Source organism: Euwallacea fornicatus, chromosome 9 (genome assembly GCF_040115645.1).
Source record: "Euwallacea fornicatus isolate EFF26 chromosome 9, ASM4011564v1, whole genome shotgun sequence".
In the NCBI taxonomy this organism is placed as follows: Eukaryota; Metazoa; Arthropoda; class Insecta; order Coleoptera; family Curculionidae; genus Euwallacea; species Euwallacea fornicatus.
This window is the reverse complement of record NC_089549.1, coordinates 4,053,985-4,073,288: the sequence shown is the minus strand read 5'-3', so window position 1 is coordinate 4,073,288 and position 19,304 is coordinate 4,053,985. Positions and strand designations below refer to the sequence as shown.

At 36.3% G+C, this 19,304-nt stretch overlaps 2 protein-coding genes across 6 annotated transcripts in view; one reads left to right on the top strand and one right to left on the bottom strand.

The window, feature by feature from the left end:
- Zip48C (Zinc/iron regulated transporter-related protein 48C) overlaps positions 1-19,304 on the bottom strand; it is an 89,830-nt gene that overhangs the window by 52,520 nt on the left and 18,006 nt on the right. The gene's annotated exons all lie outside the window — the stretch shown is intronic.
- Positions 1,789-16,531, top strand: LOC136341238 (excitatory amino acid transporter 3-like). Of its 4 annotated transcripts, XM_066286002.1 has the most exons (10): positions 4,502-4,730; positions 8,786-8,862; positions 13,140-13,449; positions 13,556-13,772; positions 13,830-13,872; positions 14,334-14,373; positions 14,433-14,675; positions 14,947-15,118; positions 15,847-16,176; positions 16,235-16,531. In XM_066286002.1, exons 3-10 carry the CDS (start codon positions 13,197-13,199, stop codon positions 16,428-16,430), a joined length of 1,494 nt encoding a protein of 497 aa, XP_066142099.1. In that variant the 5' UTR covers positions 4,502-4,730; positions 8,786-8,862; positions 13,140-13,196; the 3' UTR covers positions 16,431-16,531. The 4 variants fall into 4 exon arrangements, with proteins under 4 accessions (XP_066142100.1, XP_066142099.1, XP_066142098.1 ...); XM_066286003.1 differs by lacking the exons at positions 4,502-4,730; positions 8,786-8,862 and adding an exon at positions 1,789-1,809; XM_066286001.1 differs by lacking the exon at positions 8,786-8,862.

The window sequence follows — 19,304 nt, the reverse complement described above, 5'->3', positions numbered from 1 at the left end:
TTACAAGGAATTGTGAATGATCGATCGTCAAGTGATCTTCGATAATTAATAATTAAATTGTTTTTAGGAAGGTCGCTCAATGAATAAAGTTGGCATAATTTTACAAGATCGAAGACAACGGTGCAATATACCATGAACATTACGAAAAATGTGGCAGCATTCATGCAACAGCACGAACTGGTCGTCCAAAGATTATCAAAAAGCATCTTGAACGGTTTTCACTCCCAAAAAATAAGAAAAAATTCAAAAATTACTGCAAAGCAAATCGCTAAAGATCTAGACAAATATTTGCATCTGAAATGCAGCGTTGAATGCATTCGAACTGTTTCAACAAAAAAACACAATTATAATGCTCGAATTATCCACAAAAAGCCGTTTACATCAAAAGTTAATAAAGCCAAGAGGTTGAAGTATGCTCAGGAATATTAAATCAAAGATCAGAATTTTTGGGATCACATCATATTTAGTGACGTAAGTAAGTTCAATCTACATGGGTCAGATGACAGACAGAAAACCAAATTCAGAGCTGAAAACTGAAAATTTATCTGCAACTGTTAAACACGAAGGCGAAAGCGTTACGGTGTGGCGATGTATGTCGGCCTCGGGATTTATAAATTTGGCATTTGTCGATAGAATAATGGACAATAAGGTATATTTGAAGATTTTAAAGTCCAATCTCCTGAACATTTCCGAAAAATCGACCCCAACAGATCGTTTACTTCAATGCACGACAGCGATCCAAAACACACTGGTCTTTTGACAAGGCTGTGACTGTTCAATAATATTAAAAGTACATTACCGCACCCGTCCCAATCACCGGATTTAAACCCCACAGAGCGTCTACGGCAGGAATCGGAGCGTAGAATAAGATCACACGACATAAATAACAGAGATCAATTAAAATGGATATTGCATAAGGGTGGAATCAAATACCGCTAACAGAGACATGACATTTGTGAAGTATTTGTGTTAGAGTAAGAAACATACATACCAAAACTTATTTAAATAAAACCATTTTACGGGGTGTTATCTTTTCTCTGTTACGCAGTATAATTTGTCAATTAAGTAGGAAATTATTCAAGCATTACCACATGAGAGTCCTATACTACTCATTAAAAACACATGCTCTGTATGTCAGGAACCATAATGAATATTTACTGATCATTGGACATCCTGGATTGATAACTTAATAGATAAAAAAAAAGAAAGATCACGTTGACTTCTCGTATTTTCATAAGTGAAGTTTCTCAACGAAGAGGCTACGTAAATCACCCCGTATGAGAGTCGTGATGGACCAATATTTAAAAAAATTGTATCTTGTATTATACATTTTACCGATACATAAATTTTTGTCATTAGATTATCGCATCTAAAGCCTCTTGGGGTCCATTGCCCCACCCAAAATTTTCTGTCAACTTTGGATTCAAGCTTTACGGCTCTGCGACGTGACACCACTGTATTATAGAGTGGAAGCCACTTTATTGAGCAAAAGGAAACGGCCAATTAGCCTCAAATTCAAAAAACGACTTTTATAACTATAATTGAGTATGTAAGCATAGCTACAGAATATCATAAAAATATCTATTCAACCTCCTAAAAGTTCTTTGCTCTTGCTGTTAAATTATTGTATTATCACTCTGTAGTCCTGAATTCTAGTTCTCGTCCAATTTAATTACAATTCTGTTTTAACATAACACGCAAAAGTGAGTCTTTCTCGCTTAGGATGGGTGTGGAGTTACTATAAATGTTTTGCTGACAGCCATTGATAAGCATAACTATTCTTCAAACAACGGCAGAAATTCAGCAACTGTAAGTAATAGAAAACGTTTGTTTCATATCTTATTTATCATGTATTTATGTCCTTCCTGAAGGCACCCAGAAATGTTTATAACTATCACCAGCCATAATGAAGAAAGTCGTAATTTATAGACTGCTGCATAAAGTACTCTTTGTGTTTGCAGTTAAACATTAAAAAAAACTTCTGAGCAATATTTTCGGTCATTTTTGACATTTACGATGCAATAGGAAAACAGTGAACTGAAATTACTACCCAGAAGGAAGTTTTTTCGGTCGGTTAATCATGGTTATGTTAATCAATCTTAGAGAATGTTCGGGTAAATACAAATTAGCATAGTAATAATTTTTTTACTATATGGTTTTGCTTGTTGGGGGGTGGGACTGGGGTGGGGAGATACGCTTTCAGCATCACTGTAAGCTGATCCACATGTAATTCCCACGATAATTGCCAGAGTCATTAATATTGATATACGGATAGAACAATTCGCCATTCACGTGACACGATAAATTAGTGATATTAAGATTAACCAGATATTTTGGTATTTGTCCAACTGTAAAAAACCATAAATTAGTCTAAAACTGTCAGAACTAGCTGCATTTGGGCCAATAATAATACAGTGCACATAAGTAACTATTATTTAATTACCAGTTTTGAATAGCAATAAAACTTCAGGAACGTCCTATTAGAAACATTGCAATGGAATTTGAGATGAAATTGCCCGACTGCACATTGTGGATTAGTGCTTTTTTCCGAGCCCGATCTCTGCCTAAGTTGTGTGAATTAAAATTTAAAAACACCTTAAATTTTGACACTCTCTATTTAGGTAACAAAGAATTTTGGAACGCAGTTTATATTGCAAAGCAGTATTTGTTTTTAATAAATATTTCACTATTTAACTATGACCTAATTTCGAGATACGTTTTGTGTGTGAACATTTTTATTGTTGACACTTTGGTGGAGGATATATTAATGATGAAAATTGTTGAAGCAAGTTGCAATTATTTTTATTTTATTTTTCAGTTCAGGGATTCGGGATACGAAAAATCTTTTATTTAAATCGAGATCCTCATGGTACTATTCATTTTTGATACTATTCAGGCTGTTCTGAAAATTATCTAACAACATTGTTGTATCTATCTCAAGCGTGTGTTAGATAAAGCTGTGATTCTTTCTTCATTTACCCGACTTTGAAATTCTACAATATCCGACTTCTCCTTACCAAACATCGGAAAAAAACTAATCTCACGCATCTACTGCCAAAGGGCATCTGTATAATCACCGTAATTGTGAATAAAGTTATTTACTTTCTTGAGGCATGATAACTATCCGAATGTGTTTAAGAAATATTCCTTAAAATTGTATTCGCTCAGCGTGGCTTGAATCTAAAGTTTCGGATGTCCATCCCGAGATTTCCGGGCCGTACGGACCCGGCGTCAGTAGTAAATCAATTTTTCCCATTTGTCACTGCGGGATTTGGGCTATTGTTGGACCCTTTTTTTTATAGTAAAAAAACATTAGCTCTAACTTCGATTTGTCATGAAGAACAAAATGAAAATAAGACCTCATCGAACGGAACGAAGCTAATGGAAGATATCGACACAAAACATAGTCGAAATCATCGAAGACGACAGCCGAAGACTACAGCTAAATAGATCGAAAAACAAGAGATCAATGTGGTCTTGAGGTTATCTCTCGAGCCTCCAGTTCATTTTTAAAGATGACGCAACCAAGCACTATATCGGCATATGAGTATCAACAAACATAATTACTCGATTTCAATGGAATATTGAAGTCATTAAGAGTCCGGTATAGTTTTATGTTTTCATGAGATGTGAAATTGAGCCTACTTAATTTAAATTCCAATTGAATGACCAAAGAATCCGTAACGATCGTGAAACTCGACTCGCATCAATCTCAGTTTCTATGCTTCCCATGCAAATTCAATGCAAAAAGTGAATTCAATAGGCAATAAAAATTTAGTAGTTGTTATTAAAAAATAGTTATTAGTTAGTTGTGTAGGTAGGTCAATTAACAGGTTTGGGGCATTGATTGATGGTGCTTATTCTTTCGGAAATATCAATTTTTCCGCCAATACTTGATTTTTCTCTAATTTAATTACGAGGGCTTCGTGTCAGTATGTTTAATAAAAAATTTACAAAATGTCAATGTCAGGCAGGAATACCATAGGTATTGCTGTCGGTGCATTTTTTAAAATTAATTTTAGAATAGAAACAATAAATCAAAGTATTGTGAGAATACCTGCCAAAACTGTTTCTCACAGGTTATGACGACTTAGTTTTTCAAATAGTCCGAAATTCAACCATTATGAGTTACCCTTTTAAAGTTGAATAACAATCGTTCGCCACCCGAAGTCTAGTTATTATTATTCGTTGTCTTTGGCAGGTAGCATGAAGAATGTTATCAACGTAGAGGAAAATGTTGAACAAATTAAGTGCGCCACATTATGGAAAAGGCAAATCGCTGAAAATGAACCTAATTCTCGGTTAGAATTCAGTAGGGTAAACTCAGAATATCTCGAAAACAGATAATCATAGACTCTTTGTAGCAAAATACCGAAATTACCGAACCAAAACCCGTCCTTTTAATTACTCGCCATATCGTGTGGTACCAAAATAAAGTTTTGCAATAAACGATCTCGTTTGAACTGGTATTATATGGCATGTGGTACTTGAGCGGCTGCAGAAAACACACTCTTGTCTCATAACCCACCCGGGAAAGTACATCCAAACGAGCGGTATCTTGCGCGGAATTCCTCGATTTGTACTATAAAATCTCTTTTATGGTACTATTTGCGATAAAAGCGAGATTAGTATAGCAATCTACCATTTGAAAAATTAAAGCCACACAGATTGGTGCAAAATCTTGGGAAGATCTAAGAAGTGTTGTTTAGTGTCACGATCAGTGCTAAAGCGTAAGTAGATGTAGTGATATTTAAGTACCTTTCCGCAAGTCCCCACCTATCACTACCGGTTTCACCTGATTGGTAGATACGCTCGCTAGTTATTAGACGGAAGGTTAAGGCCGTTCATGCGCTAATGAGAAGAAAAACGTAATATTGACAAAAAGAGAGAAATAACTTATAGCCAGGCAAACCACAAATTGCATTTATACATCTTCAAGAGATTTAAACTAAAATTTCCGATTCAAACCGCGGAGCAGATTTGCTATTCGATTGCGGTGATAGGAAAGTCATTTTAGCTTCTAATTCAAATTTTCGTCATTCAGACGTCACACATATTAAATTTATTAATAAAAAGTAAAAATTAGTCCATGCGTGTCATCTTTACGATTTCTGGCATAGTGCGAGGATGTGATTGGAAGTGCCGTCTAAAACTTGGGCAAGTGAATCACTTTAGGTTAAGCAGCATTGACTACTGCGGCCTTATGCGTTTTTCTGACGGTCTATGCAAGGTGTTCTGTAATTACGCGCTGGCTGCTGACATTTTACAGCACGATTAGGAAATTTTATTATGAATAAAGACAGAAAATTTCAGACTTTTGAAAATTTTGCAATTTTGTAATAGCCGACTTGCGTTCCGGCCAAAGATGAAAGACATCCCCCCTTACAGCATTAAGGGTGTTTCGGTTTTCACGTGAATTCCATCCCTTTTGTTCGGACTCACACGCCAAACTGCAATAAACACCATTTTTAATGAGATTTTCTTGACCATAATTAAACGTAAATGCACAGATGAATAACCTTCCACGTTCGAATAATTGTGATAAACCTTAAACGTCGAAAACAAAAAAAAAAAGCATTTCAATGTTGTTATAAACGTGACACAATGTTGTTACAACACCTTGATTTGAAGTTGAAAATAATTTGCATTGCAAACTAATAGTTTCAAGTAGAATCTCCATACCGATAGCTGATCGGCTGGTGAGTCTACTTGCGCATATTATTATCATTTTATTGTTTGGTTGGCTTGCAAAGTTTAAATTTATGTATATAGCATATATCGTAAGGTGGTTCTCTAAAGGCAAGTAAACAACTTTTTTTTTTGGTAAATTAGTAACAAGTTTGTTAAAATTTGTAGGCTAAATGACCCGAGATTAAGTATGTTAATGGGGTGTATTTTTCCTATCCCTCGTAGAGCATGATACGTGGCGGAACGCCTAAACCATGAGGACAACCAATGATGTACACATACCAATCCCAATAACGCCCATTTAGACTACCCTGAATTAATAACCAATATTTTCATCAATACTTCACAGTCACTTCACATTTGTGAAACGGTTATACGAGAGTAGATTACTTACGTTAATTTACACAAAATAAATCGTTTTATAGCTTGGAAACTAATCTCGTGATTAAAAGCACAATAAATCCATGTCTTGATAATATGATTTGAAAATTTTAAGACAATAAAACTAAACATACCGAGGATAATTTTTTCGCTGACTTGATGTAATTTCTAAGCAGATAAACTTGTACATTACAAAATCGGGTTTAACATCCGACCCACCTATGGCAAATACTGAATTAGAAAAATTAGGTTTTGAATATGCATCTACAGGCCTACTTTAAGACAAGTGCAAACGTGCAAAAGCTGAAGCTTGTGTTAGACAGTTAATCTATTCTCTAAATATTCGAACATTTCACAATGCAATAATTGTTTTGACTTAGAAATTTTATTTATGATCTCTTTCTTGCCATCCCATCTATTAATATCCTCCCAATAATCACAGTAGATAAACTATAATTTAAGTTTATGCTTACTGGAAAAAATATTGTCTTTAATAATTTATGTATACAGTGGCCAGCAAAAGTATTCATACACCTGTAACGCTGTTAAACAAAATGAAATAACAATATGACTAGTACATTGTAACATTATTTAATTAATTTTGTATTAAACGGCAACATGTAAACAACTAATCTATAATAATTTTTTTACTAAATCATATTATTCATAAGTACTATAACAAAATGTTTACAAACATGTCATAAAATTAGACCGCAAAAGTATTCATACATTTGTGTCGGCACACAAATACAGGTCTAAACCTGCAAGGAAGTCGGTCGTATCTACGGATATTCATTTTTAAATTATATCAGCTAGTAATAACAAGTGAATGTGAGTAGTAAATCAGAAATTAAACTAAAAAATAATTGTTTCAAGACGTAATGGGTCGAAAATTGGGAGAAACGACAATTGCTGAGAGAGAAATAATAATCAGGTTACATAAACAAAATAAATCATATCGAGAAATAGGAAAAACAGTTAATAGAAGTTTTGCAACTATTCAAAGCATTGTCAAAAAGTTTTAAAATGAAAACTTCGTTGTTAATCGCAAACGAACCGGACGACCAAGAAAGATGACTGTTAGAGAAGAGAGGAAAATTGTACGAGAGGTCCAAAAGAATCCAAGAATAAGTGCTACACATTTAGCTGCAAGGGTTGAAGAAATGTTTACAAAAAAAGTAAGCCCCGATACTGTACGAAGGATAATAAAAAAAGGTGGATACTGTTCAAGAGTAGCTAGAAAGAAACCTTTTATTAATGAAAAAAATAAACAGAAACGTTTACAGTTCGCAAAACAATATATAAATAGCCCACTAGATTTTTGGAATAGTGTCTTATTTTGTGATGAAAGCAAATTCAATATATTTGGTTCAGATGGTCGACAGTTGGTATGGCGAAAAAGAGGAGAAGCTTTAAACCCCAAGAATCTGCGAGCATCAGTAAAGCATGGAGGTGGTTCCTGCATGGTATGGGGCTGTATGTCAACCAATGGAGTGGGAAACTTAGTGATCATTCCAGGGATCATGGATAAAATGATTTATTTGAATGTTTTAAAAAACAATCTGAAACAAAGTGCTGAAAAACTAAATATGCCTCGAATTTATTCATTCTACCAAGACAATGATCCTAAACACTCGGCGAAAATTGTTCAGGAATGGTTAGTATACAACATACCAAAAATTGTTAAGCCTCCACCCCAATCGCCAGACATCAATCCCATAGAAAATTTATGGTATGAATTAGAGAAACGAATCAGAAAACGTGAAATAAGTAACAAAAGTGACTTAGAAAGAATTTTGCAAGAAGAATGGTTAAAGATTGATCCTTCTGTAACACGAAACTTGGTCGAATCGATTCCTCGACGCTTAGCAGCTATTATTGAATCTAAAGGCCATGTCACAAAATATTAATATTAAATATCATAATATTATTTCTAATTAATTACATTATGTATGAATACTTTTGCGGTCTAATTTTATGACATGTTTGTAAACATTTTGTTATAGTACTTATGAATAATATGATTTAGTAAAAAAATTATTATAGATTAGTTGTTTACATGTTGCCGTTTAATACAAAATTAATTAAATAATGTTACAATGTACTAGTCATATTGTTATTTCATTTTGTTTAACAGCGTTACAGGTGTATGAATACTTTTGCTGCCCACTGTATGTGAGCATTCTTTGTCCATGTTGAAACTATTAATCAATTATCTGAAAATATCACGGGGTTCTGGGTCTAAATTCCTCCCAAGATAAGTGCGAGAAAATGGTGAAAGGGCTGTCATGAATCCTCTCGCATTTCTTGTTTATGTTAAGATCATTAATTGGCATTATCTGAAAGTGGTACGGGCTTTTGGTACCAAGCTCTTCCCCAGATTAGCGTGAGAAGAGAGGGTTGTTTATAAATTTCTTTAGAGTAGGTGAGAATGACGTTTAGGGGTTCGGTACCCGTGGGAAAAAGGGTGGACAGCCCTTCCGTCTTATCGGTTCTCTCACGAAGAGGGGATGTGTTCTGTGTGTGGATACCGGGTTGCATCGGGATATTCCATTGCTCCAGTGCTCTGAGAATTGTGTCGTTTCTCTCCACCCTTGAACCGCGAATCTTACATATATTTATTAGATTCGAAGAATAAATTGTATATTTCGAATCATCATTTGTATGTTGAGCAATTAATGTTGATTTAATTTTAATAAATAAGAATTGTTTTCAGGCTGCGTAAATCGTTCGAGTCATTAGTCACCATAGCTATAGGTGACTGGAAATAAGTCGTTTCGCGTTAGGAGTGAGGTGAGGACATCTGTAATTTATTACCATTTATCGAATAACATTGTTGTTTATTAAACATGTACTATAAAACAATAAAGCCAAAATTTACGACGAATTGATGCAATATTTCTTCTTCCAGGAAAACCTCAGAAATATTTTTTTTCAATTCAGTGATTTCACAATATAGTAATCATGGGAAGGCCATAAACCAATTTTAAAGGACAACACGAGCAGTACGTTGTCGTTTAATAATTAGTCGTAATAAAGTATAGATTGCATTGTTTGTATTAAATTTTTACAACTAATATTTTCGAAATTATGGCTTCAAGCCAATTGTACTAAATGTTTCTACGCTAATATTCATTTTTTAAAGCGGCATACTCAAAGATCAGTAATGATCATCACATTTCTTAAATCATGATCATTACCAAGTTACTCAGACCACAAGAATGCATGACTTTAATATTACACGGATCTTACAGTAGAACACAACCATTTAAAGCAACAAGTATTTTAACACATTATGTTCGTGTTACTGAGTATGCTGTGCTTAAGAGGGAAATGCCCCCACTTAACTAGAGATTCTCTGTTTGTCTTATTTTCTTTTTCCCAAATAGCTACTGATAACGATCGTTATTTATTAACTGCAAAATATTCATAGAACACTCACTCATATTTATTTTTTCGAAGCCTATATTGACTCGAACACAGAACTCAAAGGAAAAAAAATGAAAACGAATATGAGAAAAAATATTTTCAAGTAATGAATTATGCACGAAATAGTGTGGAAAAGTCTCAGAAAACGAGTTAATACTCGCTTATTAGCAAATGGTTAGGCAAGACTGGTTACAGTAGGAGTTTTTTACGGACTAGGCTACGTTAGGAGGCAAGTCTAGAAAGTGTTAACGAGTACTGTAACGAATAACACCTAATAGACATTTATGTTAAGTTATTTTATTTCAAACTATCGCCTAATTTGCAAAGGTTTATTTTGAGTATCTAGTAGTAAAAGCAATATATTCTTGATTCCGTATGTAAATTGATACCTGATGTGCGAGAACTAACAAGCATTAGAAACCGAGGATATGATTTTACAACGAAATGCTCATACTATTTTTTCTGCAGTTCGTGATAAAATCATTTTTTGAGTTAAAACTAGTGTCGGCTATGTTCGCAGTTAGAGAAAAATATGTAAATTAAATTATAGACTAATTCTAGAAACGAGTAGACTGTTTCGTACGATAGACCACTAATAAGAATACGGTAAGGTCGCTTAACAACATTACTGTACCCGGTATATAATTTTCAATTTACCGGCCACAAATCAGCACAGTGCAGTACCGAATAAATAGACCTATCCGTACAGGACTAAATAACCGTATTATAGGTGCTCATTTTGAAAATCTATTTAGCAGAAAACGATCATGTAACAAAAGCTTTTAATATATACAGCATTTTTGTAAAAATTAATGAAAACTTCTCGTCTTAATGCAATATTCACTTTTAAAATTAATCCCCCAACTAATTGACAATTTTTGTACATTCAAAAATAGCATTAAATGGCACAAAAAATACTTGATTTGGAAGTTTCTTTATTTTTCCAAATGTTGCTTACGTTCTCAGTAGGGTAAAATGGCCGATTTTTAAAATTCAAACACAGGTCAAGTGACACCTCAAATTATAGGTGTTTTAAAACTACATTTAATTGTTCAATGCGATTTAAAATTGATCGATTAATGTTTAGAGAAAAGCTATAAATAGAAAAACAAAAACGTAAGAAATGCAATACAAACTCATTTTCATAGGATATAAACAATTGAAAGAATTTATTTTTTGATAGGAAATTAATTAAATTAAATGTTCGAAAGAGGCGCCGTTGTGCTCCTGACAAAAACATAACCTGTCAACAAATCCCTGCCTTACATTAACGGAGATTTCTTAGCTAATACATCTGCAAACTTCTGTAATTGTTCATCACAATTCTACCAAATTCTCTAACAGTGCGACAAAAAACTTTTATTTTATCTACTTTCGATAAAAAAAGGTCCAAGGGTGTCAAATCTGATCTTGCGACGCACGTAAAACTAACAAGTTATTTGCACTTTTGAACACGACTTGAGATAAGTTTCTTTATTTTATGAAATAGGTTTAAAAAGCTATTTTTATTGCATTCAAAAAACTAATTTGCATTCATCAGAATTGCGACTTATCACAGAAAATTACGAGGAAGGATGACGTGGTTTCCATGGATGCGGGTAGTTTTATCTTGTGGTTCTGACGGACTCCACTTATTCATGGCACGAGGCGTCATTGTATGGGATAATAAAATGGGATAAGATGAGATGAAATGCAGATGATCATAGAATAACGCAGATGGCCCCACGGCGATAAAGATGGGTATATAAATTCTGACATTTTATAAAAATAACTCAAAAACTGATTTGTATTACATTTTTGCGACATTTATTCTCTTCTATTTATAGCTCCTCTTTTCAAAAAGTCGTCGACCGATTTTAAATTGCTTTACGCCATTAAATGTAGTTTTGAAATATCTTTAATGTGAGGTGCCACTTGACCCATGTTTGAATTTTAAATGTCGGCTATTTCACCTCACTAATGTTGTAAGTAGCATTTGGAAAAGTGAACAAACATCAAAAGAAAGTTTTTTTTGTCCCATTTAATGCTGCTTTTGAATAACAAAAAATAATAATTTTACGATATCACTGCTCAAAGCACCATTTCACGTGATTCCCTTTACAACCCTTCTAAAAATTATATAAAATTTTGGGGGCGGGACTAAAGCTTGAATGAACCACACATCCCCTTGCACTTTTTTAATTTTGCAGGATTTCTTAAGAAGTTTTAGGATGTGCCTCAAACAGGTATTTCCCTCGAATTTGTCATAATGCGTTTAACCCAGAAATAGTTTGCCATTCCTGGATACGTGAAGGGAAAATTTGCACCTCAGAAAATCATTAAAAATAAAAGTCATACCTCTGATCCAGCCAGAATTGTTCTTTTGGATTAAATTAAACCTTCGCATGTTTTCTGATGATGAAGGATATTTTTAGTCAAGTATTTGACTCGGTATTTGATAACCTTAATTACTTACTATTAGTCGAGAGGAAATTTACAACCTAAGCTGGTTACTTACCGCATCATTATGCTGGATATATTTAATAGCTTACCTGAAACAAAGAAAAACGCAAGTTAGGTAAATGTTTGAATCTTAACAGCGCAAATGATTTATTTCGAAAGTTTCCCAAAATACATCACAATGTTTGGACGACTGTCGGGTTTTTGCAGATATACACCTTGTAAGTAAACAAACTGCTCAGTCGTATAATGGTTAATAAATATTGTACAGGGCTGACAATCCGAATCGTCAATAATGGGATTAAGCCTCTAAATTTTTCTCTTCGCTTGATTTCCAGTTTCCAATGGATTTTGATACTCCCGATAATGCTCACATTATTATATCATCTATCGCTATACCACTAATTGGTTGTTAGCAACCCGCTAGATACCCATCACTTAAATTTAAATTAACTCCCGCCGAGGATATGGTGACATTGAAACAAAACCCATCTCAACACAAAACCATTTACGCGTTTACTGTGTCCCACATATTAATTATTGTTGTGAATTAATTAGGATGTAATAACGCATTCCGAATAAATATGAATTTATTTGAACAACGCTGTATTAATTAAACAAAATTTAGAATGAAACAACTAAACTGCTAGAGTACCAGCTTCAGTTCGGTGTAGTCTTGCAGCTGTAGTGGTTTAACAATTAAGTGTGAATAAGATGTTGGATAAACAGGTAAGCATATACTCGCTTAAGGTGATTTCGTTATGTCAGGGCTCCAGCGGTGACTAATCGCCGTCTTGTAATGAATAAAATCTGCACACTAAAACAGGTTTGAAAAATGCTGAATGAAGTTTGCAGCTCGTTAGGAGTAAATAGTTATAAATTATGCAAATAATTTCATGGGTCCTTAGATAAATAATGTCGATCTCGAGCGACCATGCGAATTAAACTTCGTGTTAAGGGGAAACGCAAACCTGTTCCGAATCTGCCAAAATCGCTTCACAGAAGTCCTTGAGAATTTAAATTTAGATGTTCCTTCAGATATTTTGATTGCTTCATTCATGCAGTCGCAAAAATGAAAAATTTATGTAAAATGATCCAATTAACACATACTTTAACAGGCTCATTCACTCGCTCATTAGCAGTCTTAGTTACTTACACAAGGACGCACGACTCCAGCTAAACCCATTTTTAATAACTTACAGACAGAACTTGAACCACTACACACCCACCCAGACTCCGGTAGATCTCCGGTGGCAGCAATGCACCACACATTCGAGGTAGAGGAGGACAAATCGCCTCCAAGGGGCAACAAATTCATCAGATTCTTAAGAAATAACGCCCTAACATTCCTGACCATAGGGGGTGTGCTGGTGGGTGGTGCTTTAGGGTTTATACTGAAGGTCGCCAAGGATGACTGGAGTGAACGCGAAATTATGTATGTGGGATTTATCGGACAGATCTTTTTGAGGATGCTCAAGTCGTTGATCATTCCTTTGATTATTTCTTGTTTAGGTGAGCACTTGTTAGATTCGGCAATATCGTTTCTACTCCACACATCACCCTCCACATTCCTCGTGAATCTCTAACTTTAGGCACAAAAGGCCTTTTTGCATTACAGTGTCAGCTATAGCTAGCTTGGACTTGACTCTATCTAAAAAAGTAGCAGTTAGAGCAATAGCCTATTATCTGACAACGACCTTTGCCTCGGTGGTATTGGGCATTATTGTGGTGGTTTCGATTCAGCCGGGGGTGGGTAGGAATGTGAGCGGTACTGGATCCGAAGCTTTGCCCGAAAGGAATACCACCACCACAGACACCTTATTGGATCTTGTTCGGTAAGATCATGTTGTTGTTCGGCATTATTGGTACTGACGCCGATGGACGATTTACAGGAGCATGTTTCCGTCCAACTTAGTTGAAGCTACCATATTTCAGGTATGTTTTTTGACTTGGTTCGAGTCCTTTTGTTAGTTCTTGCACTGTGATCTCCAGATCTATGGTGCCTCCATATCTCTGTTACATTTCCCTGAGCCGATCCAACTTCTTTCAGTTTTCGTTAGTAGACTGTTAAATGTGTAGACACGTTTCTAAACCATACGGTATGTATGTAAAAATGTATATAAAGGGCTAAAATCAGTTACTGAGGCTTTGGAAATTTTTTAAGTTTGACTTCTCTTTTACTTCATCCAATTCCCTTCATAAAGCTTGCACATTTATTATGTTCGAAAATTAAAAAACCACTTAAACCTGTCAAGTGCGCATTTTCTACTACTTGACCTTCAATTGTAAATTACAGAACATAGACATCTTAATGTATTTTCTCATTAGAATTTTCGATCAAATTCTTGTCCTCTTCGTATTGCTTAGATACTAAAAACCATAATTTCCTCTTCCAGTATCACACCTCTCTGGTTCCAAACAATGACAAGGATAATGGTAAATCGTAATTTGATGTGCTTATGCTGCAAGAGTCATAAAAATTTTTCTACATCCAGATCCGTACAGCTTCAATATTAAATATGAAAGTACCCAGAGCACCAACATTCTTGGCTTGGTGGTAGCCGCCGCAGCGATGGGGATAGCTCTAGCTCAGCTAGGCGAGGAAACCAGGACAATGGCAAATTTCTTCCACAACCTCCTAACGATGATGATGAAAATCACCTCATGGGTGATTACTCTCTCTCCTGTCGGTATTCTGTTTTTGGTTTGCTCAGAAATCTTGAAGATGAGCGATATGTGTAAGTGGGTATTGTTTTTTTTGTAGATACTGAATAGTCCTGGATGGCATTTTACCTTGAAAAATTGCCAACAAACCATTCAATATTTTAAATCACACTATACTTGGGTCGATTAAAAATTTCCATCATTATTTATTCATTGTCGAGCTTATAACATTTTAATATTACTTGAACTGCAACCAGTTTGTAAAGAATAAAGATGAAGACACTCAATGGTTCTAATCAAAGGACATTAGTCAGATAAGGGACTAAATTGCACTCATTGTTCCAGCTTCGGTGATGAGCGGGTTAGGAATGTATTTCCTGACGGTAATGGTAGGGCTTTTCATCCAAGGGTTCATAATTCTACCTCTTCTCTACTTTGGTTTGACCAGGCAAAACCCGTTCCGGTTCATAAAAAATCTTGCATCAGCCATAGCCACGGCTTTTGGAACAGCGTCCAGGTAAGAACACGGATCAACATTTAGTCTGTTTACAGGGTGAAAAATGTCACATTGTCGACCTCTAGTTGAATGAAAACGATGTTTCCGTCGTCAGGATCGGACGAAAGTGATGTTTAAGGCGGCTGCTCTTGTTTATGTTAAATATTCTTGATTATTTCATGTTATCGCTCCAGATGAGACAGGAGGTGGCTAATTTACATCCGTGGGCCTCTTTTTTACTATAGCAACTTTAAAATTATTGCAAGTGCGTCGGTCTTAGCTCAGGCAGCTAACTGTCTTCATGTTCGCACGTTCTGTCTCAAGAGTTCCTGCAGGTTCCATTGAAGTCCTCTTGGTCTAATGAGACAATTCAGTCGAGGCGAATCATTTTTGAAAGCGTTAAAAAAGCTTCGTCCTACAGATCATGAAACCTTCGCTCATATTATGAAAAATTTTCATAAATGTCCAACAATTTTAATGACCATGTCATCTTGTCACATTTTTTCGCTCCTTAACACATTTCCTAGGATAATGACAATGATGGAAATGATTTATTACGACGAAAGTATCTTCAAACGAGGAACCATTGTCACATTTGTAGATACTCTCTGGTCTTCACGATTCATCAAAGCCATTAGTATCGTCGGATTAATTCGTATAAATGCTTGGACTTCAGGTTCTCGTGCCGGAGCCATTTCCGTTCCAATTAACCGTGTCAATAACAACTACATTTCCACGATGGTTTGCAGCACAGCCACATTGCCGATAACGATAAAATGTCTGGAAGAAAAGCTCGGGATCGATCCGAGGATAGCTAGGTTCACACTGCCGATCGGTGCTACGATCAACATGGACGGTACTGCCCTCTACGAAGCGGTGGCAGCTATTTTTATTGCACAGGTACGAGGTGTTTCTCTGGATATTGGTAGAATCATCGCTATCAGCATCACCGCCACAGCTGCCAGTATTGGAGCCGCGGGAATACCCCAGGCTGGTCTCGTCACTATGGTGATGGTCCTGGACACTGTTGGCCTACCTGCTGAGGATGTCACTCTTATTTTGGCTGTGGACTGGCTCTTGTAAGGTCGCTCTCTAAATTAATATCACCAGATATTTATTTGAGTATTGGTGTTCCAGAGACAGATTTAGGACTGCCATAAACGTCATGGGCGACGCTTTCGGATCCGGTGTTGTACATTATAGAAGTCAAAAGGAACTGCTGCAAATAAAGTCTTCACCAATGACTCCGCGCCAAAGTGTAGCTGGTGATAAAGACAAAGACAACTTGAATAGTTCCAACGAAAACAACATCCAGTCCGAACAAAACGTTTGATAACATTTATCACATCAATATTAATTACTTAGCTAAAAAGTATTTACACGAACGTTCATTTTTTATTATGTTAATAAAAATTCCAAATCCGCTTCAGCAAACTGTTTCATTTCTTTGTATGGTAATTTAGTAGCAACTGTGAAAGTTGATGTCATACTGACTGAAAAAACGCTATTAAAAACCGTGCCAGCCCGATTATCCTGTACAGAGTACAACTTGAATATTGATTGTTTTATTATCTGCATTGCACAACCGATTACGTATGACGAGTATGGTCTTGTTTAGATTTGTTCAATCTTGCGGGTCGTTTACGTTATTCGTGATTTTAGACACATAAATATTAGCGTACAGGATGTCTCAACTCTGACAATTTTTGCTGGGTATTTCAGTTGTTATTGAAGCCAGAGATATATGGTTTTCCAATTCTGTGCTCGACTCTTACGAAAGACACGTTCGCAGTGGCAAAAAGACGGCGGCACCTTGGTTTGAAAGATACAGGGTGTGTTGAAAAAACTATAATACACTTCATTCTTCGTTTATCCAACAAGTTGTCGAGAAAGTAGAAAAGAATTCTGATAAAAATTTGCCGTAGAATCCAGTGGCGCCGTTGGTTTGTTTTCCTCTCCTTGTGGTTTAGCAAAAGTACTTTTTCTGTCGAAAAGGATTGTTGTTCGGAATTAGAAACAGGATAGTGAAGCAACCAACCGGTAACCTCCCAGAAGTAACCAGTCAGCTCCCCGATAAATAATAATAAATGACTCATAAGAACTGCAACGATTGCGACGTGTCTGGACCTACAGAGAGTTCCTTTAACCTCGCCCTTCTGTAACGCGAAAACTGTGCAATTTCCCCGATCGAATTGCGACATTTGTATAACTCCGCGGAAACTCGGGAGAAATTTTTGTAACAGGGAAATAGGAAAAAATCGGGATAAGACAGATAGTGCCTTCATTTGTCGATACTCAAAGTTATGAACAAGCAGCAAAAATCATAAGCAGCCACCTTCAACATATTTAGCAGTCCCGTAAAGTAAAAACGTTAAAATGTATTTATTTTACCTAATTAAAACGTCAATCCAGCATTCCTGAGGTCTAAATCGGTAACGTCTCGAAGATGTGCCCCAATAAAGCCTAACCCAAAATTTGTTTTTTAATTAGGTAGTTTGTTTATAATTAATTTATTTGAGAAGTGAAAAATGGAAAAACTTTGAGACTAATAAACATTGTGAGCTATTGACCCCTGTTCAAAAATTTACATCGTTTTGCACCTGCTGACATTTCCATCTTTGCGCCGACCCCCTGTTATCGACCGTTTCGAACTTCCGGGAAAGCGGAAAATCTAGCAAGGTGAATCGACGTCCGTTGGGGTTTCTGTTCTCCTGGTACACCACTTCCTGTATCGGCCAAGGTAACGTGCTCCCCAAAGGAAATTCTTTTGATAATACCTGAAGTTTTCCGCTCGACATCCACGTGTTTGGACATAAACTAGAACGGATCAGAGGGCGGCGGGATATGCACCTAAAATGTGGCACAGAATTGAAAACAAGGGAACATAAAGGTGTTTCCACGGAAGTTTTTCACCTACGAAAAGTCAATTTGGGGAAATTTGGGAATAACATTTGCCAAGGAAAGGCGAAAGTTTCTGTTTCCTGGGAAATCAGTGGAGAAACCTGGAAAATGGAAGAAAAGTTCCAGTTTTTGGGAGAGCGGTATCAAGAGAACATAGACAGGGGTGGAAATACATCAGAGTTTTCAGCATTGCGCCAATTAAACCCGTTCCCGTTGCATTGCACCGACGTTGCACGTTTCAGGCGTTACCGCTTTGTAGAAAAGATCGTACGTACGTGAGCTGTGACGTCGGTAATGACTTAGAGAAGAAAATTGTGTTTTTGATGACAGGAAACTCCCGAAAAATTCCCGGAAAAAGTTATAAAACAGTCGAATGGAAATGCGTTGAAAATTATCAAGGGGCGTGAAATAACGAAGAAACTTCCGGTTTGGCGGAAACTCTATTAGGAGAACAGGAGAGAAGCCGGATTCCGCTGGAGAAATTGTAGAGAAACTCCGGTTTCCGGGGTCGACGTGAGATAATTGATGAAATAATTTGCTGTGAGTAATAGGGTGGGAGCGGCACGTTGCGACGTGCGTAAAACGTCGATTGCGATGCATGCGTAATAAAAAAAATATCTTATTTAACAGTTGCGGGAACGACAAAGTGTGGGCCATTGACGGTTGCCTTATCAAAACTCTCAACGCGACTCAATCATCGTTTGGCTAATTAGGCAATAATCTAAAATACACAAAACATTCAACGCGTTCGGTATCGGATTTCGATTAAAAATTCAAAGAAGTCCCCAGACGGGCCTTGCCCGAAACCCGGTCCCTCTTTTTTCTTCTGCTTTGCTGCCTGCTGGCCGCTTTGGCAATTGGCGCCATGAGTGCCGCGCTTGTCAATTAACCTTATCAGATCGCCTATCACCTTATAACCGGCATTCTTTGTATGCCGCTTTTAAATTGGTGATCCCTGATACCATCTTTCATAAACCACCAGTATTAATTTTGAAAGGATAAATTATACGCCTCACCAATGGGATAATGTGTACCATAATAAATCTGCCCTCTACATACGTAGCACTCCGTGCGCGTATGCATACTGAGAACCGGCCTGAGGCCTTTTCGGGCCTACAGTGATTAAGAGGTGTTAAAATTGGGCCCTTGGAAGAACTAAAATCGGAAATCCTAAAAGGTATTTGCAGAGCGTGTCTCACAATCCTCGTCATCTGCTTTTTATGGGCAGCGCAGGATTTCGTGAGATTGGAGCATTGAGTGTAGTTTTTATTGAAACATTATCTTTGATGTTCAGAAGGAATTGCCA